The 27,980-nt window shown below is 37.3% G+C and overlaps 1 protein-coding gene across 2 annotated transcripts in view; it reads left to right on the plus strand.

The window, feature by feature from the left end:
- gtf2ird1 (GTF2I repeat domain containing 1) overlaps positions 1-27,980 on the plus strand; it is a 35,282-nt gene that overhangs the window by 1,291 nt on the left and 6,011 nt on the right. For both annotated transcript variants that reach the window (XM_088012437.1, XM_014998121.2), the window contains exons 2-18: positions 7,225-7,354; positions 8,512-8,653; positions 10,346-10,522; positions 10,599-10,782; positions 13,326-13,624; positions 14,819-14,914; positions 15,314-15,397; positions 16,447-16,630; positions 17,853-17,878; positions 19,171-19,297; positions 20,486-20,529; positions 20,665-20,745; positions 22,751-22,912; positions 26,534-26,587; positions 26,741-26,821; positions 27,288-27,471; positions 27,597-27,658. In XM_088012437.1, coding sequence (XP_087868563.1) covers positions 7,229-7,354; positions 8,512-8,653; positions 10,346-10,522; positions 10,599-10,782; positions 13,326-13,624; positions 14,819-14,914; positions 15,314-15,397; positions 16,447-16,630; positions 17,853-17,878; positions 19,171-19,297; positions 20,486-20,529; positions 20,665-20,745; positions 22,751-22,912; positions 26,534-26,587; positions 26,741-26,821; positions 27,288-27,471; positions 27,597-27,658 — 2,113 coding nt within the window. In that variant the 5' untranslated portion in view covers positions 7,225-7,228. The remainder of the gene's footprint in view (positions 1-7,224; positions 7,355-8,511; positions 8,654-10,345; positions 10,523-10,598; positions 10,783-13,325; positions 13,625-14,818; positions 14,915-15,313; positions 15,398-16,446; positions 16,631-17,852; positions 17,879-19,170; positions 19,298-20,485; positions 20,530-20,664; positions 20,746-22,750; positions 22,913-26,533; positions 26,588-26,740; positions 26,822-27,287; positions 27,472-27,596; positions 27,659-27,980) is intronic.

Raw genomic sequence — 27,980 nt, forward strand, 5'->3', positions numbered from 1 at the left:
CTGGACTGGAGGTTGCGCATTTTAAACCGAAAGCGACGCGGTTGAAGTGTTACTAACGCCTTAATAATGACCGTGTTGCACCGTTAGCAACACCTTACTGTGTATTATAGAGTTGTCATCGGTTTCAGCTTGTTTAAAAAGTCCTAAAAACTTACAACTTGAGTGTATTGTTTTCCAGCTCAAGACAGACTTTGACAGGTTTTGACATTTCAGACTTTTTTCTGCTTTATTTCGGCTAAACTCATCCTTATATATTGATTTAATTAATTATAACCTAAGAACACCTGTAAACAACAGAGAGAAGACGTGGTATTGTAGGAGGAGGACTAGAGTGTCAGATAAGTATATTAGTGTTGCAGCATAGAGAGCAGAGAGGCAGCAGTGAGGTGTGCTGTAGGTGTTCAAGGAGGAGGTTGGGCTGGATCATGGATCAACTCTAAGCTCCTTCTTGTTTGCTTTGGTGATGCACTAGATGAGGTCAAACAGAAGTCTCTGTGGAATATGTTATTTCCAGTTGACATTTTGACCTGCAGTCAGGTAGCGCTAAAGCTACTGTAAACATCTGTAAACAAGATTCATAAATTTTTTGCATTTCACTTTTCCAGGCTCACATCTTCAGTTTAAAACATTCCTGAACAAAAAAGGTCATGCATGTTTTTCCACTGTAAAATGATAAAATATTCCAGATTCACATTTTTGCGATCTTTTTATTACCCCTAGTTCACAATAATATCAGGGGCTTGTAACAACAATTTACAGGATTTAAGACTTGTTTTCTCACTTTAACTGTGAGAAATCAAGTAAAAAAAAGCTTCAATATTATTTATTGAATCCATTTCTAAAGTTCTGTGGTTATGTTTTTTTTCTTTTCCCTAAGACATTTTTGTCCATCATCATTTTTCCAGACCACAACTCCTCCAGAGACCATGCTGGGTAGTTGATAGACATAAGTCTTAATGCTGGCTGTATATTACTCAGCTCACAATTTATTTCCTTGAGTTCCTGCTGCTTCTGTCAAATAAGCTCTAGTGCTTCACTTGCATGGAGTACTTTTACTGCTGAAGTGGAACAACTGCTGTTACACAAAAATTGTGTAGTTATTATTTCGATTGCCTTATTGAGCATTCTGAACATGACTAAACTCAGAGCCTTCTTACACAAATGAAGCAATCCAATTGAATTTATTGACCTCAGGTATGTTACTATAGTCCTACATTTGATAATGACCTACTTCAAAGGGAGGATTTGAGGAAGTACAAGAATTCATTGTTTTGGTCCACATCAGAGTTCCCTTACGCATTATGCATTGTTAACCACCAATGGTTAATAATACTGGCTAGTACTAACAATGGACTAGTACTAACCAGGAATGGAAATGTGATTTGGTCTGATACTGCAGTGGAGCTATCTCAAGGTCAAGCATGTGGTTCTCTTCTATCTTTGATGGTGATGGACCCACCAGATAGGACTAACTCTGTGATAGATTACCTGTCCTGCCAGCAGCTGCCCCCTGTGGAGTGGAGGTCACACTTTCAGGATGTACAGATTATTAGCAATCACTTTCTGAGAACCAAGAGAGATCTTTTTACCGTACAGACCACAGCTCATCATGCTCTCTGTTTTTCTCTATTTGAAGGTTAATGCTGTCCCGTTACAAGGTGACAGTTTCTCCATGGTGCCATTAGGCTGCATCCCTGCAAAATGCAGCCAAAGAACCATCCACTGTGATAGTCACATTCAAACTTCAAATGCAGGGCCTTGCAAAAGTGTTTGACAAATGCTGATATATATATATATATATATATATATATATATATATATATATATATATATATATATGCACAAATAAAAGAAAACCTGAGCACTGTAGATAATCCATCTTCCCATGACAGTCTCTACTGACTAAGCATGACACTTCCACCACTATGTTTCACGGATGTGTCTGTTGTTGGTTTTCTACCATACAGCGTTTTGTAAAGGACTTATAGTATAAAAGAAAGCTATTATTAACTGTCCTGTGTATGAAAGAGCACAGCTGCTAAAAAGCAAACAAATGGATCTGACCACTCACCTATAGTCATCTTGATGACAGGCCACTCTTTGCTGCATGCATTTTCAGATGATCTTTAACGTCACCATTTTGAAAACGTAGTGTTTTCTTTAAATGGATACTTAGTTTTTTAAGCAGGATTTTCACTTTCAGCTTTGTATTTTTAAGATGCCTTTTTGCACCATCTTATGTTGAAGGATAAATCAAATTTGAAGGTTGTCTGTTCATGTGACCACAGCTTCTTTTTTTAGGTCGTCCTGCTTGGATTTGCAGAGATTAAACATAATATGTCACAAGACAAAAGGCGGATGCCAGACTTGGAGCACAAACATAGGGATTATGCTGTTTGTTATGAAAAGCAAGATATTAGCTGTCCAACCACACCCTGTCTAAAAGGTAGTAGAAGTAAATTAAAATATACTTCTGCTTTTGTTTCCTTACTTTGTAAAAGAAATACAACCATTTGGCCCATTTTCAGGTGTTTTGTTCCTGAATGTCTCTGAGGATTGTGTTGGCCCATTCAAGCTGCACTTGATTTGGAGATGATGACAGATTTACCTCAGCATGCGCAGTGTATTCTCACCGGACCAATTTAGCTTAGCTGAACACGGCTTCAGAGTAAATGTGTTTATGTCAGATTCAATGGATGGGATTGTGTGGAATGTAAATATACTAAAACCCTCTGTGAAATGTGAAGCAGTACAACTAAAACCTTCCTCTTAAAGGATGGAGTTGATTTGTGGTTTTCTTCACTCCATGTCTCTCCATTTATTGTGATAAATTCTGGGAATGTATGTTTAGGGCGCATTCACCCCAACCACGTTTAGTCACTTTAATCAAACTCCAGTTTTTCTAGAAAGTCCGGTACATTTGGGGAGGTGTGAATGGTAATCGGACCAAAAAAGTGAAGCCTGGTCCGCCAACAAACCTCAGTCTCCATTTGATTGAGGTGAACAGGGGTGCAGTTCGACTGTGAACACCAACAAGACTAGAGATCAGTCCAATGGCAAGAAGCGGGTTGTGGTGCAGGGTATTGTGAGTAAATACAACTAATCAGACGCACATGTCCAGCTTTAGCGGGAGAAATGACTCGTCATTTTTTTTGCCAAAGACAAAACAGAAATCCCCCAACTGTTAAAATCTGACACCACTCCATTTTTATTTACATTTTGCAAGGAAGGACGTTGCACTCAGCATCTTCTTCAGAGGTTTTCTTGTTGTTTCCTTCAATGGTTCTTGGTGCAGCCCCATCCACATGTGAGGCATTGAACAGGTTTTTCAAAGTGTTTGGTTCGTTTGACACAGTGCAGTGTGAAAACACCCTTACTTTTTGTAGACAGGCACATCTTTGTTAATCCATGTAGAAAACGTATGTCTAAAACTTTCTGTACAGGATGCATATTTTTGACATTCTGGATGAACAACATACAGTAAATAAAAGGAAAATTTGTAACTATTAGTGGTAGTAAAATAAATTGTACTATTCAGATATTTTATGGACATTTGGATGTGGCATGTACAGTCCAAGCAGTTTTGGTGTACAGTTTTCCCCCAGTAGGATCAAGTGGGAGATGGATTGACTTTGGCTGCAGTACTATGGGCCTTACTCTGGTCTGACATAGTGAAGAAAGAGGTGAGCCAACTGAGCGACACTTTCGATTTACTGTTCTGTTTACCTTCTGACCCCTACCTATAGTCCTGAGATATGGACTGTGACTGAAAGAATGAGATCCTGAATGCAGCTGGCTGAAATGAGAATGACAACAGCAGAGTTTCCCCCAGAAAAGTTATTAAACCCAGTGATTGGAGCGATAGTCCATGTTTGTATGTTAAAAAATGGAAACATGTATGCTCTCACATCAGTCTCACTGCATCCTCAGTGCAGACCTCTAAAATTGAGACAAATCTTTTATAGTTGCACTTCTAGAGGTTTGAGTTGAGCGAGTCAAGCAAGCAGTGAGGTTTGTATACGTGTGTCTTGGTGCAGTACTCACCAAAAACATCTGCTCTACAAGAACACCTCCCAATAGACCATTTTGAGTGTGTGGTGGTGTGTCTGATCTCCAGCATATTACAGAAGTTCAGAAGTGCACAACCAGGTGCTGCAAAAGCGTGCAAAGACGCCGTGATTAGTGCATGACCCTTGACCTTGAGCTCAGTTCAATGCTTCAACTTTAATTTTGCTATCAGAAGCTGTTTTTCAATTAACCATTGAATTGCCCAAATTGATATTATGAAAACAAATTTGCTTGATGAAAAAATGGCAGTTAAAAAACCCTCCTGTTTTTCAATAAAACATTTTTGCGCTGGGACGAGGTCGTTTTTCAGCTGTCTCGAAATAGTTGCAAAACTGCAATGGAAACCCTTTTTTTCGCCGCGTGAGTCACATGATCGATAGCGGGATGTTACTACTAGTGATAACGACAAAGAAGACGACAGGAAGTGGTAGTAGGATGATGGTTTGTTTTTGTGCTTTTTGAGACAATGTGCCGCTGGCTCCACCAGAGCTCCCACAGCATTGCACAGTTCATAAAAAGTTGTTGTTTCAACGTGTTGAATCCAAAGCTCTTCCATAAAATTGCCGACTACAAATTTCCAAAAATTGGTGCCTATGTAGCCACTCATAATTTTGAGGGACCTGTTGCTCCAGTGCCTGAATAAGAAGCAGATGTCTCCTCTGATGGCTGATAGATGAGTGCTAGTGCCATGGCTGAATTATCAGGATAATCTCATGTAACTGTTTGCGTCTGTCGCTGCCATGATTTTTAATGTCTTATTGTGTGAACAAACTTATTCACGCCTAATTTTAACTTGATTTCTTATTAGAAACCTTGCTAATTTTGCAAAATTGTGTTTCTTCGACATCAGAATAGCAACAAAGATTTTTGCACATTCGTAATGGAAACACAGCTACTGTTACTGTTGTATAAAGAAACTCTTTAAAATGAACAAGCAGTGCTTTTCCTGGTGGGGGTCCAAGTAAAGCCTGGTGGCCTGCCAGGCTTGAATACTGTGTGGAAACTCTGTATCAGGAACAATTGAGACACTTTTGGTTGAGATAATAACTAAACTTTTTCTCTGGATGAAGTATTAGTGAATAATATTTGCATGGCGACCACCAACAGAGCAGCGGAGATCAAAGACTACCGAAAACCTTCATCTGGCTTCCTTAGAAACATGACCGTCCTCCCAGACTGATTATCCCAAGCCTCTGCTTGCTTATCTCCTCCGTCCTCCTCCTAGCCTTCCGCCTTTCTAAATATGAGAGGAAAGCAGGCCATCTATTTTGAGGCCATAATAATTTTGGAATGGAGGGAGGGGGTCTAATGTTTGCTGTGTGGCCTGAGGGGAGGCAGATTTAGATGGACTTGGCACGCTCAGACTGGTGTGCAGCTGAATCCCACCACGCCCACCCTCCTCTCTCTGCCTCTCTGTCCTCGCCTCTATTGAGTCAGTGGTTTGGGTTTGCCAGAGGCTAGGATAATGGCTCCCAGTGTCTGGAGAGATTAAAGGCCAGAGCTGCATTGTTCAAATGCCCCGAGATTAGTTTCCACGGAGACGGTTTTCAGCACCGAGCATTTTTTATCTTTTTTTTTATTATTATTCTTTTTGTCTCCATGACTGTTTGCCCCTTTATGCATGATTCAACTTGGATGTTTTTAATAAAACGATCTTTCGGCTGCATCTTAACTGCAGTTGAACTTTAGATAGGAACTTAAGTCGTCTTGTCCACCTTAAGTCAATACTCTTCCTGCACCATCTGTCAAGGAGAGAAAATCCGGTGTAAAGGGTATCATATGACATCCTCTGAGCGCTCTAATCATCTTTAACTGACAACGGCAGCTTTTTGATGGATTTGCCTTTTAGATATTCCAGAAATATGACTCTAGGGAAACAGGCGCCTGTCAAACGGATGGATGGATGGATTAGCGTGATCTTTTTTTTATTTTTTTTATTTTTACCATTATGTTCCCCGGAGGATCAGCTAAGACAAGAGCAATGTGGTGAAGTCATAAAGATGAAATGTGAGAGGATAGATCTAACATGGTTTACAGAAGAGCATTAGAAAGAAGATGGAGTAACATGTGGAAGAGGTGCTCTGGTCAGAAGATAATAAAATGAAACCTTTTGGCCTAGATGCAAAACACTGCATGTTGTTCTTGGCTATAAAGCGATTTTACTGATTGTAAATTCTTTTTTTAATTTGTTTTTGAAGATTAAATTTTTGGAAAATCAATGCTATTTTTGGTCCTCTCTTTTTAAGCTTTATAGCTTTTATTTATTTGGCCTTTAAATTCAGGTCAAGTCTATGAAGGAATATTAGGCTAAGATTTGAATCTTTTTTATTCATGAGAATTCATTTCTAATATTAGAATAGAGTAGAAATTACATGAGGACTACACTGCAAAAACACAAAATCTTACCAAGTATTTTGGATCTAGTTTCTAGTGCAAATATAGTTGTGCATTTGAGATTAGACAAAAACAACTTTTTCAGTAATATTAAGGAATTATAGAGCTCTTATATTTTGCTGAAAAATTACTGTTAAGTTAGTTTTATCGTATTTCAAGTGTACTGAGTCATTTGCTCTACAAACTAGACCAAAAATATTTGGTATGATTTTGTGCTTTAAAACATTTTTCTTGCAAAATCTGGATCTATGTTGTGCTAATATTATGATCATATTGTTGTAATTAAATAAAATTCTCATAGCCTGGCCCTAATACTCCATTGTGAATTCACAGAAGGAATAACTCAAATAAAAGACACTTTTTGGAAATATTTTACATTATTTGAAATGTCTTTTTTAGAAAAGAATGGGTAAAAAACCCCAAACAATTAAAACTGGCTCTGCTACGAACAAATCAACAAACAAAAGAGCTCATTTTTAAGCCATATCGCCCAGCTCTTCTCTCAGAACACCTTCCCCACAGTGAAACATGGTGGTGGCACCATCATGCTCATTTATCAGATTTTATTTATTAAAAAAAGTTTGAAAGCCATGTATTTCACTTTTTCTTTGTAAGTGAACATTACTTTGTGTGTAAAATAAATTAAAACTTGTGTTTGTCATGCAAAAGAATATGAGAAAGTACAAGGTGCATAAGTGTTTAAAGGTGTAGTTTTTATTTGATGTGTGCCTCCTTTAATGCGTGTTCATCTGGATTTTGCAGAGGTATGGCTCAGATGAGGAAGCTGGCGTGTGACGGCCTGAGGGCGAGCTCCCGTGGCGAGCCACAGGTCCAGCTGCTGTCCGCCAGGCAGGAGATACTCACCAGCCTGGTGTCCGCCCTCGATTCAGTGGTACGTTCTACATCTGCTGGCGTTTTCATGATGCTATCAAACTGAGATCTACCCAAAAACAGTCCGGATTTATAAAGATACTTTAGAGTTTTGATAATTCAGGGTTTGTACAGGTGCTTAAAAGCCTTGAAGATGCTTGAATTCTGTTTTCCAGGGTTTGGAAAGTGCTTGATTTCTGTAATAAGTCCTGAAAGTGCTTGATATTCAAACTACACAGTTTTGAAATAAAGTGCAATCTAATGTTTCATTGAAAACCTAAATTTAGTTTTCAGTGTGTGGACTAAAATAATTAACCCAAAATGTCACAAAGTAAAATATTCTTGTTATTCGTTTGTCCTCCACTTCCCAACTTCTGTTTTCTCTCTTTTAAATTCTTTCTTCATGTTTTTATGGTGTTTTATATGTTTTATAAAAAAATAGTCAAAGTTGTCAGTTTTGCAAAATGCATAATGTGAACGACATTATATAATATCTTGACAAACAAAGAAAAATATAATTATAAAATATATTTGGAAAAACAATATATTTTCATACTCCTAATAAAAAGAGAATTTTTTTCCCTCACTCTTCTTCTCTGGTTTTAGGTCAGTTAAGAGTTACCAAAATTATTTCTATTTGCTAAATACCAGAAAACATGGCAAGAATTTTTTTATAGATTTTATTCTAACTTTCTTTATGTTTTGTGGTTAAACATTACTGTAGCTTTATTTATTTGGATTGTTTCCATTTAATTAATATTTATTATTCCCAATGGCTCGGTGACTTATTGATCTGTGTAACTGAAACAAAGTTGGATTATGTTTCACACAGTAAGCAAAGTTATTTAAATTTTTAGAATTTTATTTTGTTAGTGTTTTGTTCCCAGACCAGTTAGGTGTAGGCTGTGTGTATGTTCAAAACATGAAATTTAGTTATATTTTAGACAGTCTAGTCCCTGCTGTAGAGTGTAGAATACTAAAACAGGACATTATTAATAACAGTAATAAATAATATCACATTTCAAAGTTTGATGCTGGGAGAGTTTGAAAACTCTCCCAGTTTCTCTTGACATGTGTTTGAATTTTACTGTGGGAGAAGTGTGTGAACCTTCTAATTGGAGTATGAAGTATAACTGAAGATTTCTGTGCTTCTGAATCCTGTCTCTCGCCGCGTTGCAGTGCATGGCGATGTCTAAACTCAACGCAGAGGTGGCGTGCGTCACCGTGCACGAAGACAGCGTGATCGCTGTGGGGACGGAAAAGGGCAGAATGTTCCTCAACTCCAGGCGGGAAATCCAAACGGACTTCTACAAGTTTTGCCGTGAGCCACACCGCTTTCCCGCTCCTGATTAGACGTTTACTTATTCCGTTTGCGTCCACAGCTGCGAGGCAGTTGCGCAGTCGAGTCTCCGTTGGGTTTTAAGATTATGATTGAGCCAGAAGCTTAGGTAACCGCAGCTGTTTGTGTTTTAGCTCAGTGTCGAATTACTTCAGTGTGAAGTGATCAAATCAACAGAAGCGTAACAGAATCATGTTTTCTCTTGATCTCTTTAAAACTGCGCAGTATCCGCAATTTGATGCATTATGCGGTTTGTAGTTAAGGATCAGGTGTGAGAGGCTTACAAAAATTGCCAAAACAATCTGGATTAAATTTAGTTCCCTCAATAAAAAAAAAAAAAAAATCACTACAACACGCCTCATTTGTTATCCGGTTGTTTTTCCACCTTTGTGTTGTGAAGCAGGATAAAAATAAACCTATTTTAGACTTTAAAGTGTGGGAAGGTATTATAATTTCACACGGTGTTCCTAAACTGATCAGTCATAAAACAAAATCAGTTGGAAGGATAAATTCCTGACCTTCCCCATTGGATTCTCCCTGTTACACAATTAAAGTATCAGAAGATTTCTTTACACTTCTCAGAGTTTTAATTCATTTATAAATCAATTGATACTGTTGTCGCATTGCAGCAACGAGGTCCGGAGTTTGAATCCCGTCCTTTCGTCTCTATCCATGGAGTTTACATGTTTTCCCTCCATCTGTGTTTCCAGCTCTCTCTTTGCGGTTTAACTTTTTTTCAGAAAAGCCAAAAAAACATTTCAAGCCAGCCAGTTGGAAGTTTTTTTTGGTTTTTTTATTTACAATTTTGCCATTTCCATGAACCTTTTCTAATGTGATACTTAAAAATGCGCATAAAAAAAACACATTGATGGAAACACAGTGGGTACCATGACCAACAAGGACTTGACTTTCTTGGACACCATTTATTGTTCCAACTGTGAACGGTGAGAACAAACCAAAACATTAACTCTACCAGGCCTCCTGAGAAGAACGGTCAATGATCTGGCAAGATTCATACCAAAAGTTGTTGATGGTAGGGCGGCCATCTTGTTTGACAAGCATGTTTCACAGCTTCTATTTATGTAGACTTTGATTTCAGGTCAACTACCCAACACAGTTTTAGGGCTTGGCTAAGATTTTAGTTTGTTTACAAGAATAAAGTCATAATATCACACGAGTAAAGTGGTAATATTAGGAGAATAAAGTAGTAGCTTTTTTTTTAAAATATAGCTATTGTTTTTGAGAAAAATAAAGAATTCAAATGAGGAATGTTGAGCATCTTGTAAAGTTATACGTTGGTATAACTGAATGTGTTTGTTTTTAAGACAGCACCATATGAACTGAGCTGCTCACATGACGTCCTGATAGTGAAACCTTTTCTCATTAAAACAACTTTTTTCACATAATTTTAAAATAAAATTGCTTAAATTTTCTTCTAATATTATGATGATCTCATAATTCAACAACAATTTAATTCACAAGGGATGATTGAAACAAAAGCAACTTGGAAATATTTTCTGTCATTTTAAATCTCTCTTTTTGGAAAAGTAAGTGAATGAAATGGAAAAAAACCAGAGCGATTTATCTTTAAGCTGTATCGCTCAGTCCTAGCTTGAATTACAGTTGCGTATTTGTGAGCCGATTTTAGCATTTCACTTTTCATCCTGGCTTCAGGAGCACCGTGTCTGCAGAGTCTGACCGCCGTAAACACCCATACCAAAGACCAGGAAGGCGATCCCATCAAGCTGAGTAAAGACGGCGAACACGCGAAACAGCGAGCGCCGTCAGACCCCCAGTCCAACGTCTTCGTTCTGAGGAAGATGGTGGAGGAAGTCTTCACCGTCCTCTACAGTAAGACTGTTCTACGCTTTATTTGAAGGGCGGGGTTTTATTTTTATCCATCTGAGCCGCGTCGTGTGACCCGCAGGCGAGGCTTTGGGTAAAAGCAGCCTGGTCCCTGTGCCTTACGAGTGGATCCAGAAGGACCCTGGTTGTGTGGTGGCCCACGGTTTGCCTGAGGGAGTCGTCCTGAAGAAGCCCTCAGAGTACGACACAAAGACGCTGATGAAGATCCTGGAGCACAGCCACCGCATCCACTTCACAGCGAAGAGGTGAGTCCGTGGGGGAAGCAGCCGCTTGTTGTTTAAAAGCTTGTATCACATGAGTAACGCAGCTGTTTCACATTAGATTACTCATTCCAGCCTCTAATGGTTTGCAGAAATTAATACTTGTGTGTCGCTGGGAGCAGACTGCTGCTTCAGCAGGGTATTCATCCTGACTGGACAGGATTTAGAGTCAGTTTGGAAAAAAAAAAAACTCCCACTCATATTACATTTTTAGTGTCTCCACAACACATTTAGTAATATTTATTGGTGTTTAAACATGCGGCTTGAAGAGAAGCGGTAATATATTTCTTTTCACTCTACAAGAATGCTTTTAGGGAACAGAAATTGTCCCTTAAGAGTCAAACAATCATTACAGTGACACAAGTTAGAAAAACACACCCATGAAATTAAAGGATTATCAGCTGCAGCACATTTGTTACACTGAGATTGAGGATTTTACAAACACTGGTCCAGGATGTGTCATAAGAACAGAAACTAAACTTTTTATTTGGTTGCTTGTACCGAATGAGGTCATAATCTTTTACATACTTTATACAACATTAAAATTATGTAAAAAAAAAAAAAATCAAATAAATAATTCAGTTCTGTTTTAAAGGAGAAAACATCTTAGGGTTGATCTGTTGATTAATTTTTTCAAATTAACCTATCAATAATTAAATAGCAAAAGGTGCTTTATAAGAAATGCTTTTAGATCGTTTAAACCAGGTGAAGCTAAGTCTATGCTATTTAAAGAGTTCCAGGTAAAAAATATCTGCAGACGAACACAACATCTTTTGAACACTTTTGACTTAATTACTGCTCTGAGTATGTTGTGCTTTTAGCAATTAGTCTTTTTAGTCTGTGTTCTCTAGCTATCGATTAATCAGTTACTAAATTAGTTGACGATTATTTCAGTAATTGATTCATCACGACTAATCCAACTAATCATTTCAGTCATTTTTAATTTAACTTGATCTATATGTGGACAGATATTTATTTTAATGCTGATTTTCAAGAATGTCCTTTAAAGTTTTGACTTGAACACCAGTCCTCATCAATTTTCCAGTCTGCCAGTTTAGATGGACGTCCATGTCTTGGTAGATTGAAGAGCAGATTAAACAGTTTATTTTACTTTTAGGCTGTATAGTTTGAAAAACTTAATTTTTATTTTTATTTTTGTTTTCATCTTTATCATTCATTTTTGAGAAAAACACAAGTTTCATTTGAAATTGTCTTTGAAGCAAACATTTTGTCTAGCAGGAATTTGCTGCTGAACATTCAGCTTTCCATGTTAACCCCTGGGAAACACAAGCTATACTTGTGATTCATGCAAGTCCTGAACTTACACTCTGACAGTCTAAAAGCCTCAGCTTTCTGCTGCTTTGGTCAAAGCAGTGTGGTTGAGGCAGGGCAGCGTGCAGACAGACGCTCAAATGAGGCATTTCATAGGCTTGATGATAAAAACAGAAACATACAGACATGGAGCAAGGAAATAGAAGATTCTGGCTAGGAATAAATAAAACCAGTGAGCTTTTATGCTGGGGAAGGAGTGCAAAATGGCATTGGATCCAGGTGAGGAAAACAGCTGTGGAAAATGCAATAACAGCATTTTTACAGCTTTATATTTTATTTGCACAGTTTGGCAATAAGGCTGTAATAAACTTTTTGCACAAAAGGTCAAGTGATTACTTAGATTGTGCTAAAGCATTTAATATGAACAGGAAGGTCATTTACCTTAACACAAAGCAATTTGTTTAATGTAATGCATATTTATGATTCTTAATGGGTCAATGAGTTATTGATCTGTGTAAATGAAATAAAGGTTGTCTTATATTTTACACGTTACTTATTGAAATTGGGGGATTTCTTTTGTTAAATTTGTGTTTTGTTCGTTCACCAATCAGGTGTATAAGGTGTGTGAGGGATGTTTTGTTATATTTAAATTTATTTTACCCCTGCTTTGTGGAATACTATCACAACACATTGTTAATAACAGTAATAAATTCTGATAAATATACATCGAATTGCAGTCTGGGGTTGGAAAAGTTTGAGAACTAACCATGAAAAGTTCTTGAAGGAAAAATGTCTGAACCCTGTAAATATTTATTAAAGAGAAGCAAATTTACATATTCAAGAAATTAACATGGCAACACATAAACAACAATAATAAACACAGAATATAAATGAACATGAAGAGACCTTCAAAAACTAACAAACTGAAGGAATGTGACCAATTTGTTGGTCCTTCAGATAAAATGTCATTAAACCACATTGAAGGTTATGGTTGTGTGGCAAAATATGGAAAAATTTACAATCAGCTTTCTTTTATGTGTTGAGTTGACCTTTCACCTGTTTGTGCTGAGATAAGAGCCGCCACATGTTCAGCTCACCACAAATGAGAGATTTTCTGTTTCTATCTTTGCGTAAAGAAGTGAAATAAACGATCAGTAAATACATGCCGAGGTTCTTTATTGCTGCACAGAACTAGATGCAGGCAGCTAAATACAGGTTAGCATGAAAATGTTCTAATGTTTTTTGACTTTTTGCAGGCAAGCTGAGGATTTGTCCAGAGAAGCCAAGCTGAGCACGGAAGTGAACAACAACCCCTCCGCTGCCGTCGTCGTGACGCCTAGCAGCCACGGCGCGGCAAAGGCAGTCACCTCGCCGAGTCCCGCCACCGCCAACAACTCGGTTCTGTCAAACTTCCTGTACGGGATGCCCATGTCCTCCAAACCCCACCCTGACAGCAAGCTGGACTTCAAACCCGCAACCCTCGTCAACCTGGGCAAGGACAGACTGGCCAACTGGACAGAGAAGGGCTCCACTGGGAAGGACGGTGGCAACACTGGTTAGACTGGCCTTTCAAAACTTCTTAAGACCCTCGCCCCCAGTAACAGGGCTAGGGTCCCTTTCTGGTATCCACAGAAAGGGGATACCTTTCTGTGGATACCAGAAAGGTATCCCCTTTCTGGTATCCACAGATACCAGAAAGGGGTATCTTTCTGGTATCTGTGTTCTATAATATAATAGAATATTATATTCTATTATAATAGAACACTCAATTATAATAGAGTGTTCTATTATAATTGGATGAATACAATACAATGGCCTATTTGGGCCATTGTAGGACCAACACAAGGGAGTGCATTTCCACAAAAAAAATCAAGGAAAAGTCAAAAGTTTGCTTGAACAAACTCAGAAATCTTGAGACTAATCTTTGAAATTGTCTAGAGAAAAACAGGGATTTTTTTTTTTTTGCCAGATCTTTACTCCTCTTTTTTTTTTATCTATAATGGCCCTAATACACTGTTGTAAATAAAAAATAAAAATAACCCCAACAGAAGCAGTTCTAGACAAGTTTAAGTTTAGTAAGTAAAAACACAGGATGTCATTAGGTTGGAAAGATTGTGGTTCAAACAAGAATTTTGACTTAAATTTTAAGCTCTCACAGCCTACAGACACCAGGTATAAATTATAATCTGAAGAATCCATTATTTATTCATATAATTTTCCTCTATACGCTTCAGAGGAAAATATGGAATTTTTATAGCATCTTCCACCCACTTTATTGTGAAAATCTAGCATCTTTCTTTGTTTTAACACCTAAATCAGAAATAAAATGATGGTTCTTTAAGCATTCTGCTGTAGATATTTATCAGAAATCACAAGCAGTCTTGTTTTCAAAAGATCAAGTCAGATTTGTGGCACTAAAAAAGTTTTATTTAGCTGGATGGTGACAAATACGAACATTGCAGACCCCTGGTATAAACGAACCACAGCCTAACTGATAGCTTCGCCATTGCATCTTTTTTCGTCGGATCTATTTGACTTAAAGCCCAAAGATGTTTTAAATCTCAGCTTGACAGCTCAATAGCCAATAAAACAATGTTAATTCTTTCAATTAGAGTAGTGCACTTTTACAGTCATTATGAAGGTAATTAAGAAAATGAGAGCTGGAATGCTGAATATGTGGGTGCTAAATTAAACATTACAGCCTTAAATGAATTGAGCCAAAAGTACTTAATTTGTCTTGTACTTTTAGATGAGCCAACAAGGCTACCTGCTGAGCAGAGTCAGAGTCCGCCTGGAATCCACATCTCAAAGAGGCTCCTCTTCTCCATCGTGCATGAAAAATCAGGTTGGTCCCAATTAATTAAAGAGCAATTACTCTGTATAAAAGTACATTCATCACTCATATGTTTCTGAAGGAGCGTTTCTGGGAAAGATGCACAGATTTATGGCATGCGTTATTATATAGCTATATCATAAATAATATGATCACAGAGAAATAAATCCTACGTATTTGGTTCTATTTACAGACAGTTTCTATGTATTGTTCATGGAAACCAACATCGACCTGTGTTCACTTACTAATCTGTCTGCTGTAATCCTTTAGAAAGATTGCTCTGGTTTACCAAGTTGGCATTAAGTGAGAGGGAAAAACACCATTTCATGATATTTATTTGACTTTCTGAAGATTTGGTTTACATTAGCCATCAAATAACCAGGACACTGAGAGGATTCTCTTCTGTTGCAGAAAAATGGGACTCGTTCATTCGGGAAACTGAAGACATCAACACTTTGAGAGAGTGCGTTCAGATCCTGTTCAACAGCCGATATGGTGAGAAACAGTTGGCCGTTAATATCCCAGCTATTTTATAGCCAGTCAGTGCTACTTTTGTTTTGTTTGGAGGTTAGCACTTTATTTGATCATCTGTTCCTTTCCTGTTATTTCAGTAAAACAAAGGCTCCTTTTCTCCAAAAAAAGAAACGCTTTGACTTTTACCTGGACTTTTATTTTCTTATAAATCTAACTTTATGAGAAATTGGGGAGTTTTTAATTATTTTTTTAAATTTGAAACTGGTGTCTTTTTTTTTTTGTTTCCCAAATTTCCAGTTGTTGTCCATTTCGGTAACAGTTATATTTTGTGAGATTCTGGCAGGCGTTCACTCATTAAACAATTAAAAAATGTCCAATCCTTTGCTTATTTTAGCCTGGATCAGGGTTTTCAAAACAAAGTTTATATAGATTGCAAACTGTTCTCTAAAGAATATGTATTTGGTGTAGTATAGTCCTGTCCTGATTTCACAGTTTGCATAAACTAGTTGAAATAGACCACGTTATTGTTTCTGGGTTCTGTTTTTTTCTCTTTCTGCAGGTGTAGAGACAGACTTCATGTATTCTTTCTATCCTCTACACTTATCTTCTTTTTTCCTTTTAAGCCTTTCCTCCACCTTTTTCCTTTCCTTTGCCCCTTTATTTTCCATCTTTGTTTCCATTATATTTTGATTCGGAGAGAAAATGTCTGTGGAATAGCCCTTTAATTTGAACCCAACTTCAGCATAGTGCTAAATATGATTTGTGGAAAATAAACATTTCAGATGCCAACAACATCAACATCTTCCTCCTCAACATCTCAATAGTTGTAAAAAATTGCACAAAAGAAAACCTAAGAATTGGACTCTTTAAAATGTTGGAAATTGAAAATAATTGAAAATTTGCAAAGGTTGATTTAATCCAGTTACCAAGTCCAGTTGAAGACAGTCCATTGGTATCCACTGCCTGTAAAATCATGATGTTGATTTGGAATTTACAGACCTAAAGGAAACATTTCATTAGAGTTAAAGCACTAAACCTTTTTTTTGTTTGTTTGTTTGTTCTTTCTTCAGCGGAGGCTCTTGGTCTCGATCACATGGTGCCTGTCCCCTACCGCAAAATCGCCTGCGACCCGGGAGCTGTGGAGATCATCGGCATCCCAGATCAAATCCCCTTCAAGAGGCCGTGCACGTACGGCGTGCCCAAGCTCAAACGCATCCTGGATGAGCGCCACGGAATACGATTCATCATTAAACGGTGGGAAACGCATTGATTTGTGACCTCATGGCGGCGGCGGCCCAGAACCATACACAGATCACAGCCACTTTATGTGTCATTTTAAACTTGCATTCAGTAAAAATGAATCTCCCAGCCATCTGCTTTTTTTCAGCGACCGACTGCTGAGTCATTTCTGTCCTGAGCGACTCTCCGGCTCACCAGCACGCTGCACTAATGGCTGCTCTTCCTCCCATTTGTTCAAGCTAATTTAAATGAGCCAGCATGCCTTGTTTGAGATAACGCATCTTTTTACCCATCCTGCAGGCAGCTCATTAGTGTTAATATAATTAGCAAAGATTGAAAATGTGATTAATTCACTATTATGTTACATTCCCATTGTCTCCCTCGGTGAGATGTTTCAGATGCAAACCCTGAGGTGGATTCATGCCAAAACAAATGGACTGTGAGCTCAAAGCAACGGATCAGCTAACTGAAACCATTGCTTCCTTCTTATTTAAGCCACAGATTGTTGTCTATTTATTTATTGTCCCGATGGATGGATGGATGGATGGATGGATCGATCTATCTATCTATCTATCTTGTGGCCCCGCCCTCCTCCTGCTGTGGGAACCAGTCGGCTCCCTCAGAGCTTCAGTGCTGAGCCTCTTCCAGCTCTGATAATCGGGAACTGATGCTGATCATCAGCCAGTTTATTGTTTCTACTCGCTGCTTTTTTACCGCTTTACTGGAAAAAACAGCTTTTTTATATGCCGTTGTACCTCAGATGAAAACCTTTTATTTGCTTCTCTGTCATTGTCTTTCTGCCACAAAGTTCAGCAGACCTCCATGTGTGTCACTCTGCTTTTATATGAGAGGTGGCAAAATGATTTGCTGGATGAAATAAACACAGCTTCATTAAATCTGCTCTGAAAGGTTCACAAACAGGTGTAAACAAACACGAGTCACAGAAATCTACCTTGAAGTTAATTATAATCACAGCGAGAGGGGAGAGAAGCAGCATGTGGCAGAGAGGATTAGGTTATATTTCACATCCAGACGACTATAATCATCAGGTTGTTTCAGCTGTAATAAAAGAACCTGGCTGTTTTTGTTAGACTGATCGTTCAAAAGGAATTAATGTGCTGAAAGAGTCAGTAATGACGTCCTCCATTTGTTTCAGAATATTTTTTTATGTCCTGAAAGCTGAAACAGCCTCTGAACTCTCTGACTGACATCCTGATGTTTTGTTTTTCTGTTGCAGGATGTTTGATGAGAGGATTTTTACTGGTAAGGCTGTAATTAATTCTCTTTTTCTTCTAATGCCATTATCACTAAAATGTACAAGCTGCTATTTGGGCCTTCATTACTGAAATGCTGCTGTGACTTCTTAAAATTACTGTTGGTGACTGCAGCTGAAAATGTAGGGAAATTATTTCCAGGATGACTAAATATCTGCAGAACAACAACTAAAACCTTTTTAGCTTTTGAATTAATTTCTGTTGTGTTTCCGCTGACTGCAAATAAGACAAAAAAAAATAAAAAATCTTTAAAATAATCAATAGCTGCATTCCCATTACAAATGTGCACAAAACTGTTTTAATATTATGCTAAGGTAAAAAAAAAACAACTATTTTACATTTGCAATATTTCCATTAAATAAGAAATGGAATTAAAAGTCACACGTGAATACGTTTGATCACACGTTATGTCATTATCGCCATCATGCTGCTACTACTTCCTGTCGTCTTCTTTGTTTTATTTGCCAGTAGTGGCATCCGGTTATTGTTCATATGATGCGTGTGATGCGAAAATAATGTTTCCATTCCAGTTTTCTGAAATTCACTGACTTTGGTGAAGCTGAAAAACCAAAACATCATATCACAAAAACTTTTTAATTTGCATGTTTCCATTGGACAAATTTATTTTCTTAATTCCAATTTGTGCAATTTTATGGTCAATGGAAATGCAGCAAGTGTTATCTTGCTTTACTCACCTGTTGATGTAAATTCTTTAAAACAATAATAATATACATCTAAATAATATATGCTGTGCTAACTAGCAAGGGTAAGATTAGCTAGGTATCTAGCTAGGCTAGCTAACACTAGCTGTTAATATTGTAGATAGCCAGCTACTCACCTGCTAGCTAGCAACGGTGTATTGGTGCTAACATTTCATTCCTTTTTTGTGTCTAATTGGGTAAGTGCAAATTAGTCGTCAGTGTGGAGTATTAAGTCTTAAATTTCATTCATAATGGTCTTAAAGAAATCCTGAAACAGGAAAAGATCATATCATCGGTGTTTCAAATATTTACAACAAAAAACTAATCAATTATTATTGATATCGACTGATATTAAGTGCTTATATCATGTTTTTCAGCCATGTCGTCCAGCCCTACTTTGATAAAATCAAACCAGATTAAATTTTGCAAACCTTTCAGTGTCTTTGTGATTAATCAAAGGAGGCAACAAGCAAGATAGGCTGTCAAGTTTTTATTTACCGATATACATTTACTCTCCCAAACACACTCTCTGTTAATGTGGTGCTTTGTTTATTTATCCTCTGTGTCTTGTTTGTTGAAGCTGCAGGCAAGATTGCCAGAGAGGAGGGCAAGCTTGACCCGGGCTGCGCGCCTGAAGACGGTTTCTCCGACTGCCTGGGCTTCCCTCCCACCACAGCAGAGCTGCTCAGCAACGCTCACAGCAGCAGGTTGGCTCTCAGCCCACAGACACACTGTCCAAGATAATGCCATAGCCTTAATGTGCTAACTGAACAAGGACACAACGTAACGCTGTCACCATTTGCTTGACGAGAAGTAAACACAAGCAGTTAATTAAAGCACTGTAATTCATCAGCAGCAGGTGTGACATCCTCTGCCAAAGCAGGAGTTTTGGCTCCTTTAAGTTTAGTTCGTCTTTATTAACACAATGCCAGGGTGGAAAGACGCCATCAGCGACTTCGGAGAAGCAATTATTGCTTCTCTGAATACTGTTTATGGAAGTAATACTGGGTCGATTTTAGAATAGAATTCAACTTAGTTGTCATTGCAATGAAATGCAGTTAGCATAAATCCAGAAGTATATGTGTATATATATATATATATATATATATATATATATATATATATATATATATATATATATGTATATAGACTCTTTGAAAACTATCGGTTACATATCCAATTTAGTTCCACATATGGAAGTGCCACAAATTGGATTTTTGGGGGGTGAAAAGCTCAGAAACAGACCATTCAGACTGCTGTAAAAATGTCTGTTTTTTTTTTTTCTTTCTCCATATGTGATATAATATTTATGGGAGTACTATGTGGTGTGTAAGGAGCCCCTGCTTTACACCACCGGATTGAACAACTGTGGCTTATTTGGAAGCTTTTCCCTTCACACAAGCAAAAATGAGGTGACGTGTTATATAATCTGCCAGCGCAAAGAGCCAAGATGGTGGATGATGTGGGCTTGTTTTACAAGAAGAAGATCTGGGCACCATGCAGTCATTGACTGGACCATGAGCTCTTCACTTCGCGTATTCTAGTGTGAAAATGAGAGAAAAATGATCCAAAACACAGCAGAAAAAGGAATCAAGCTGTCTGCAAACCTCCAGAAACTGCAGCAGCTTTGCAGTTAACTGTTAAGGAGTAGTTTACTTATTGTACTGAAGAATAACATTTGGAACCAGCTGAGCTGTTAAAGCCAAATTACAACATTTCCCACGCTTTGCATTTATAATCTAGTCTTCTTCTAGGGATTTGTCACATTTTCTTCCAAACTTTAGAGAGAATAGTGAAGTCCATCAGAAACCCCAACACAGACAGTAACGGTTTCTGGACTTGTTTGGTTTGTGTTGAATAAATACCAACACATTTTCTTTTCTACTTTCTCACAGATCAACAAGTGCTTGTGTGAGCCCCCAGGCTGACTCTGAAGCAGGTACCAGCCTAACAAAAACCTCCCTCTTTTTTTTTAATAATTCAAAGTTTAATAAATGTGCTGGTTAAAGGGAAAGCTATGTTTGAAAACGTACTGATGATGTCTGATTATTGATGGAGCGTTTAACTCTGGCAGGTCCTTCGGGAGACGGAGCTCCTCTGAGGCGGATTAAAACGGAGCCTCCAGATGGAGACATCATTCAGGTTACGGTGCCTGGTAAGTGAGCCAACATCATTACACTTCCACTGGTTACCCTGTCACTGAGCATTGCTGACTTCTACAAAGGGCTTTTTACTTCAATTTTTTTCTTGGTTTCTCTTCTAAAACAAAAATTTCAAATAAAAAAATATTTTCAAAAAGTGGCCTTAGCTTCAATCTTCCCTTTTGTGGGCGATGAGAATTTTTTGTTTAATTACGAGAATATATTCATTATATTGACAGAATGAAGACTCAGTTTTATCAGAATGTCTTAAAATTACAAGGAAAAAAATCTTTCTTTTTTTACCAAAATATTTTACTGAGATCTTTCACTTTGAAAATACAACCATGTACCAATCTTAGACTGTCGCAAGTCTAAGTCCTTAATAAAGTTAATAAAAGGACCAAAAATCTTCTCAAAAATATATTGATTGGATTTCCAAATATATACCGTTCTTTCCAGTGGCAAATTAGACGGCATCTGCTTTAACCACTGGGTGGCGCTAGGTCTGTTGACATTTTTCCAAGTCATAGCTGTACATTAGCATGTGTATAGATATCTATACCCATAAAATGGGTATATCTGTGGGTATAACCTGCTTATTAAAACAGTTAATTTCAATGAGAAGAAAGCTTGGATAATTAATTTTCTGCTATTTTTGTTTTTACATTGAAAATTAAAATGACAGGTGTGTTGTTGTGGCGCAGAGGTTAAGCACAACCCACATATGGAGGCCTTAGTCCTCGACGCAGCTGTCGCAGGCTCGATTCCCGGCCTTGGCGACCTTTGCTGCATGTCCTTCCCCTTCTCCCATCACCTACTTTCCTGTCAATTAACTATCAAATAAAGGCCACTAGAGCCAAAAAAATCTTAAAAAATTAAAATGACTACTTTATTCTCTTAATATTATGATTGTATTATGGCAATAAAAGACTTTTTCTCCTACTATTTTGACTGTATTGTTGTAACATTATGATGTTAATAATAAAAGTCCAGATTAGTGTAGCTGTAAAAAAAAATCTTGATTTTACCAAAACTTAAATTTTCTAAAATCAAAAATCATTCAATAAAATCAATTAATTCTACATAATTAATACTCCAGTTGACCCTCTTCACCACAAGCCCAGAAATAATCGCTTTCCCTCCCTGACTGCTTGCTAGTTGGTATTTAAAATGTCAGCCATGTATCTCTTAAACTAGATTATCACGGTTTGACTTTTACGTTTGTTGAACCAACAAAATCTTTAAGACACCAGACAGACGTTTCTTCTCTTCCAGAGCTGCTTTATGATCAAAACTAGATGTCAGTCTAATCAGCCACTAAACGCTTTGACTGTTTTTATTTCTTGCAACAAAATTAAAAGTGGTTTTAAGTCTGTTAAGGAGTAGTTTACTTGTTGTACTGAAGAATAACATTTGGAACATCCCAACATTTGGAACCAGCTGAGCTGTTAAAAGCCAAATTACAGCATTTCCCACGCTTTGCATTTATAATCTAGTCTTCTTCTAGGGATTTGTCACATTTTCTTCCAAACTTTAGAACACTGACCTCTACTGGCCTCATGTGTAATAAAGCGCTGAACTCTGGCAAATGAAACTGCATAATTAATTTGAAGTAATAGTTAGAATGCATTGGTGTATCCTCTTAAATTACATAAATCTTATGAACAAAAATACAAATTTGCAAAATGTTTGTTATAAATAGTAAAAATTTATAAAATCTTAAACAAAGGAGCAGAAGGACAATGATAATCTGAGTTACAAATTTAAAAAATAATTTAATATAACTTGGGGAAGCACTTTTCCTACAACTTGGTGTAAAAGTTTAGGTTTTCAAAAACACTTTGTTAGAATTAAATGTAAAAAAAATAAATAAATACCAATGATCGAATTTGTTGTGAATTTTGCCTTATCCTTATTAGAGCACAGCAGTTTGTGAGAAATATGCTGAACAGTTGGACCTGTGCATTCCAAGGCTTAGAGAAGGTCAATCTGGGGATGTTTTATTTATTTTTGTTGCAGATGCTGGGACGAGTGGGGAGGACCCTGTAGAGTGTTTGGGCGAGGCGGTTTCAGCCGCTCCGTGTCCGACCACGGCCTCGCCCAGCGCTCCCCCTGTAGCCCCCGCCCCTCCGGTTCCTCCAGCTCCTCCAGCTCCCCACCACCCAAAGGAAAACCACTCAGGTACACTCATCCTCCTCAGATCAGTCCTCCATTTAATCTACCTCTTCACGCTGCAGCTCCTCCCAGCTACACCCTCTGACCTTCTTTAGATCGCAAAACGAAGCACGTATGGAACCACGTTTTTGTCAATATTTTTGCTCCTTTTTTCACTTCCTCAGTCACTAGTGCCCTCGACCCCAACCTTATAAATGGCCCTTTCCTTGATTTAACCTCCTGTAGCTCCACCCTTTCTTTGAAGATTAGCTCTCATCTGTGAAAAGCACCATGCATCATCTGCAAGTCTTAATGCCTGTAGAGGGATTATTTGTTTGTAAGCCTGACTGCAGAAAGAGCCAGTCTGCCATTAAGATGTTGCTGATTGCCATGGTTACCCGCTGTTGTTTTGCTGCTTTAACATTAGCTAGCATGTTGTCAGCGTACTACAACTAAAATAAGTTGTACTACCAAATTAACATTAGTGAATGAGATGTGTCTTCTTGACCCAAAAAAGTTACAAAATTCCCCAAACTTTAGTGGTTGGACATCACTTACTAGGAATATTAAAGCAGTTTTGTACACAGTAATTAGCTCTCAGTGAGAAACGTCAAGCCCCTCACCATGGAAACAAACATATCCATGATGAGCATGGGCGACGGAGTAAGGTTTTCCTAAAATTGTAAATTTGAATGAAAAACAAAATTCATACTTGGCGTTCTTTGACAAAAATGCTAAATGTCAAAAGACAGATATAATAGACAGATGGACAGCTACACTGGCAGATTATTTTACTTATAGTTAGTCCTTTTTCATCAATAATAATGAATTATTAACATAAAACAAGCTCTTATATTGTGCTGAAAGGTTACTTGTAAATTAGTTTTGTATCATTTCAATTGCTAGAAACTGGACCAAAAATACTTTGTGAGATTTAGTGTTTTTTTCCCTGCAGTCATTTTAACTGCAGGGAATTTTCTGCTGTTCTAGTTCAATGTCTTCAGCCCAGGCAGAATAAAAATAGATACCAGTTTTCAAAGACGTTTCCGGAGTTTGGTCACCCTAACAGAAAAATCTCATCAATTCCACATCTGAAAATGACATGTGAAAACCATGTTTCACATGAAGCCATCAGAAATCAAAAGTACAGCAGACTGAACGGGAGACACTTCACTAAAAATAAACCCTCTGACATCTGCAGATCCCACAAAGCTATTGGATTTGCGGCAGGCTGAGAGGTGATCTTACGAATAATTTTGTCAGCCTAATTGTAAATAGTTTAAATAGTTAGAATAATATATTCTTGCTTTCTTTCTGAAGGCGATGTGCGCCGTACAGCTGGTGCTGATGCAGCGTGATGTCGACTGATAATCACTCTATAGTTTCTATTCATGAGTCACATGTTGAACCCAAACAACTGGACATGTCAGTGATTAGAAACGGTGCATTGTGCATTTTGCAGGTTGTGAGTATTAAATGTTGTATAAAAAAAAAACCCAGTCCCTTACCTTCAACTTACAACTGGTTTCTCCCTGAAACTTTAGATAGAGCAACAATACCAAGAACATTTGAGTAGACTCAACTTCTTCACTCTGCCTTTTGTTTTAGATCAGGAGTCTCCAACTTCAGTCCTCCTGATCCATTTCATTCAAAATGAATCAGGCTCAGATGCCCTGGTAGGATTTTCCTGACATTTACTGATTGTATTATTTTTAGCTCCATGGAGAGATTTGAAGAAAAGAACCGAAAGATCAGGAGAAGTATTAGACTTTTACAGGATTTATGTCACAGTCCAAATTTCTGAATGTAAATTTGGATTATAAACAGGAGATTTTCTACCTCATTTGCTCCCAGCAGAGTCTACTCAGAATGATCTTGGTTATTACTTTCATTGGTTCATAGAAGTGATTATTTTTTGGGGTTTATTTGATTGTTCTTTCTTTAAGTTTTCTTTTTCTTTCACAATTTACCAGTAAAGGAAGAAAAATGAAGGTAAGTGCTGACATTGAATGTAGATTTTCATTTTTGTTTCTTTGTAGGGAAACCCAGTTTGCAGTTGTTTGTCTGATTTTAATTCAATCATAATTCTCTTTTATTGTGTACAGTGGAAACCAGAATTTTACAAACACCAAATTAACAGACAGACATTTTTGTTCTCACCTTCTGAAGTTAAATCAGATAAAACTTCGTTAGATCAATTAGAATTACCAAAATTATTTATATTTGCTAAATGCCAAAGAATTTTGCAAGAATTTTTTTTTTTTAGAAATGTTATATTTCAGTATAGTTTCAGTATAGTTTAGTATAAGGGATAACTATATTTTAAACTGTATGACTTCAGTCAAACCTTCAGTTACAAAAATATTTAACAAGTAATAATTATTAATAATTAATAATTTAGGTGATGTTATTTGACCTAAACAGAAGAAGTTTGGTCTGATTTTATGTCGGATGGTGAGAAAAAATGTGTTTTTATTATGTGTATGTAAATGTCTGGTTTTAACTGTATCAGGTTGTCTGTTCAGGCAGATTTTGGTCAGTTTGGTTTTCCTGGATGGGTTTGCTAAATTCATTCAACTTCAACTTGTTTTTTTATTGCATTACCTGAGCAAACCAATGCAATAAGATTAAAAACTACCCTCAAATATTTGTTAGGTTTAATATTCCATATAAAAACATGCAAAGAATTTTACATCTGAGTATGTTACTGCTATTAATTATTAGAAAGCACGGGTTGATAAACAAATATTTCTTATTTTATTTCATTTAAAACATTGTGAAGTTTGGTCATTTTGGGGATCACTGACTACTTCTTTCACTTGAAGCTGCTGTTTTTGAATTATTAGTATTTTGAGCCTTTGGTTCAGTTTTTATTTTATTTTATAGTATCGTTTAACATCTCTTAACTTAAAACATCCTGACTTTTAATTGGGAATGAAACCTTTCATATTCCCTCTAAGGTTTTTTTGTTGTTGTTTTTTAACAAAGTTGCAGCACCGCTCTGTTTGGCAGGTGATGGTAATATTATGTCTAACTGGTGTACAATATGATTCTCATCTCTTGTAAGTCTGCCCATTTATTCTTAAAGCACATAAAAACTACTGATGTTGACCAGAATGCTGCACAATTCAATGAAAGATGACAAGAATAAGAACAAGAAAAATATACTTAAAAGTAAGACCTATATATATATATATATAAATATATTCCATACTCATACTTTATGCATTGAATGATATATTATTTGATTAATTTTCTTTTGGATTCCAAGCTGCTACTATCTCAATCAATGAGCCTGAAGAACATTTCTGTCAGAGTCAGAGTTTATTGTATTTAATTGTTTAATTAAATAAATAAAACATATAATTTTTCACGTGTCAAAGTTGGAATCTGCAGGTTAGATCTCAAAGAAAACCTGTTTTAGTCAGTATAAACCTGACTGGTGTATCACTATATAAAATCTGTACAAATGCAGATATTTCTAACATTGGATACTTTTAATTCTACTCTGCAGGACTTGCATCCGTTTCCTGGGACAAATTAAAAGTTATAAAGCCTCTGCTGACTCTGTGAATCAAATCTCTTCTCTTCATTGAAGAAGATGAAGAAGTGGCGTGTTTCTCATGTTTTTCTCTTTGCACCTTGCAGCTGAAGCTTCGTCTCCCAGTGGAGCGCCTCAAAGCATCAGGAGACCCACTGAAGGTAGGCTGCACTCCTCCACAGTGAAACCTTGTCGAGTCCCTCGTCCGCTTATGACGTTCTGCCATATTTAGCGTTAGTTACTCTGTGGGTTTCCTGGTAGCACAGCTCAACTCTGCAGACTTTCATGTCCTCCTCTCACTGTGATTCGTTCAGCGGAAAGTCTGGTGGAGGACATCGGTGAAATGATCCTTCAGCTCCGGAGGCAAGTGGAAAACCTCTTCAGCATCAAGTACGGTAAGCAACAGATTAATATGGAATAATGAAAAAAGTTTTTTTTCCCTGATAATTTTGATGATCATGGTGTAGTTTGTGAAAGCCAAAAATTCAGTTTCGCCAAAAATTGGATGGAACGGCACAATAGGAACAATAATTGCTTAAGAAGAGACTGAGTAATGGAAATCTAGTGGAAGGAAAAAGTGTGGTTCATGAGTAATGTCTTGAGAGGATTGAGAAGCAAAGCTTATCCTGCCAAAATCGGGAATCGGTTTAAAATTCAGAACAACTATAAAAACGGTGCATGTATCAGTAAGTGTGTCTGTAAACTATGGAAAATTATATATGAGCACAAATGCAAAAAATTAGCTTTGCTAACAGCGGATTAGTGGATGTGTTCCTCGATGTGTTAAGATTTAACCACTTAGTGTTAAGATTTTTGTCTGCTCTCCCCTATCCCTGAATTATTTCTGCTTTGTGTCTCCAGCTGAAGCTTTGGGTCTTCCAGAACCAGCCAAGGTGCCGTACTCAAAGTTCCAGATGTACCCAGAGGATCTGTACGTCACCGGCCTGCCAGAGGGAATCTCCCTCCGAAGGCCCAACTGTTTCGGAGCGGCTAAGCTACGCAAGATCCTGGCTGTTAGCAGTCAGATCCAGTTTTTTATCAAAAGGTAGAGAACATCTACAGAAACTACCTCCATCCACTTTATTGTATATGACGCTGTGAGGCTGTGTACATTTTAATGTTGCAATTTATTAACGAAGTTGTTACTAACTGCCTCACTTTCCTTATCAGGCCTGAACTTTTAGCTGAGCAAGTTAAACAAGAGATGCCTTCGATGCCTGTTTGTGAAGCAGGTATGTCTCTGAGGAACTGGGACTGCAGTTTTCACAAGCGCAGCTGCTAGTGTCTGATTTTCACTTAAATAAGCTTATTTTGTACAATATTATGAATACATAAATGGAAATGAACAAATAATTCAATTCCTTTTAAAATAAGAAAATAACAATTTTTTGTCAAAAATGCAATAATATAGCATTCTTTTAGTGTGATTAAAATAAAACATCAGCATGCGTTGAGCTCCAATCTGTTAGACTGAACATCAGTAACATGTAGGGTTGATCTGCTTATCATTTTATGGATTAACTGATTAATAATTGGATAACAACGGTGCTTATG

This window comes from Poecilia mexicana, unplaced genomic scaffold (assembly GCF_051168715.1).
Source record: "Poecilia mexicana isolate PSO_F unplaced genomic scaffold, ASM5116871v1 scaffold_14, whole genome shotgun sequence".
Classification (NCBI taxonomy): Eukaryota; Metazoa; Chordata; class Actinopteri; order Cyprinodontiformes; family Poeciliidae; genus Poecilia; species Poecilia mexicana.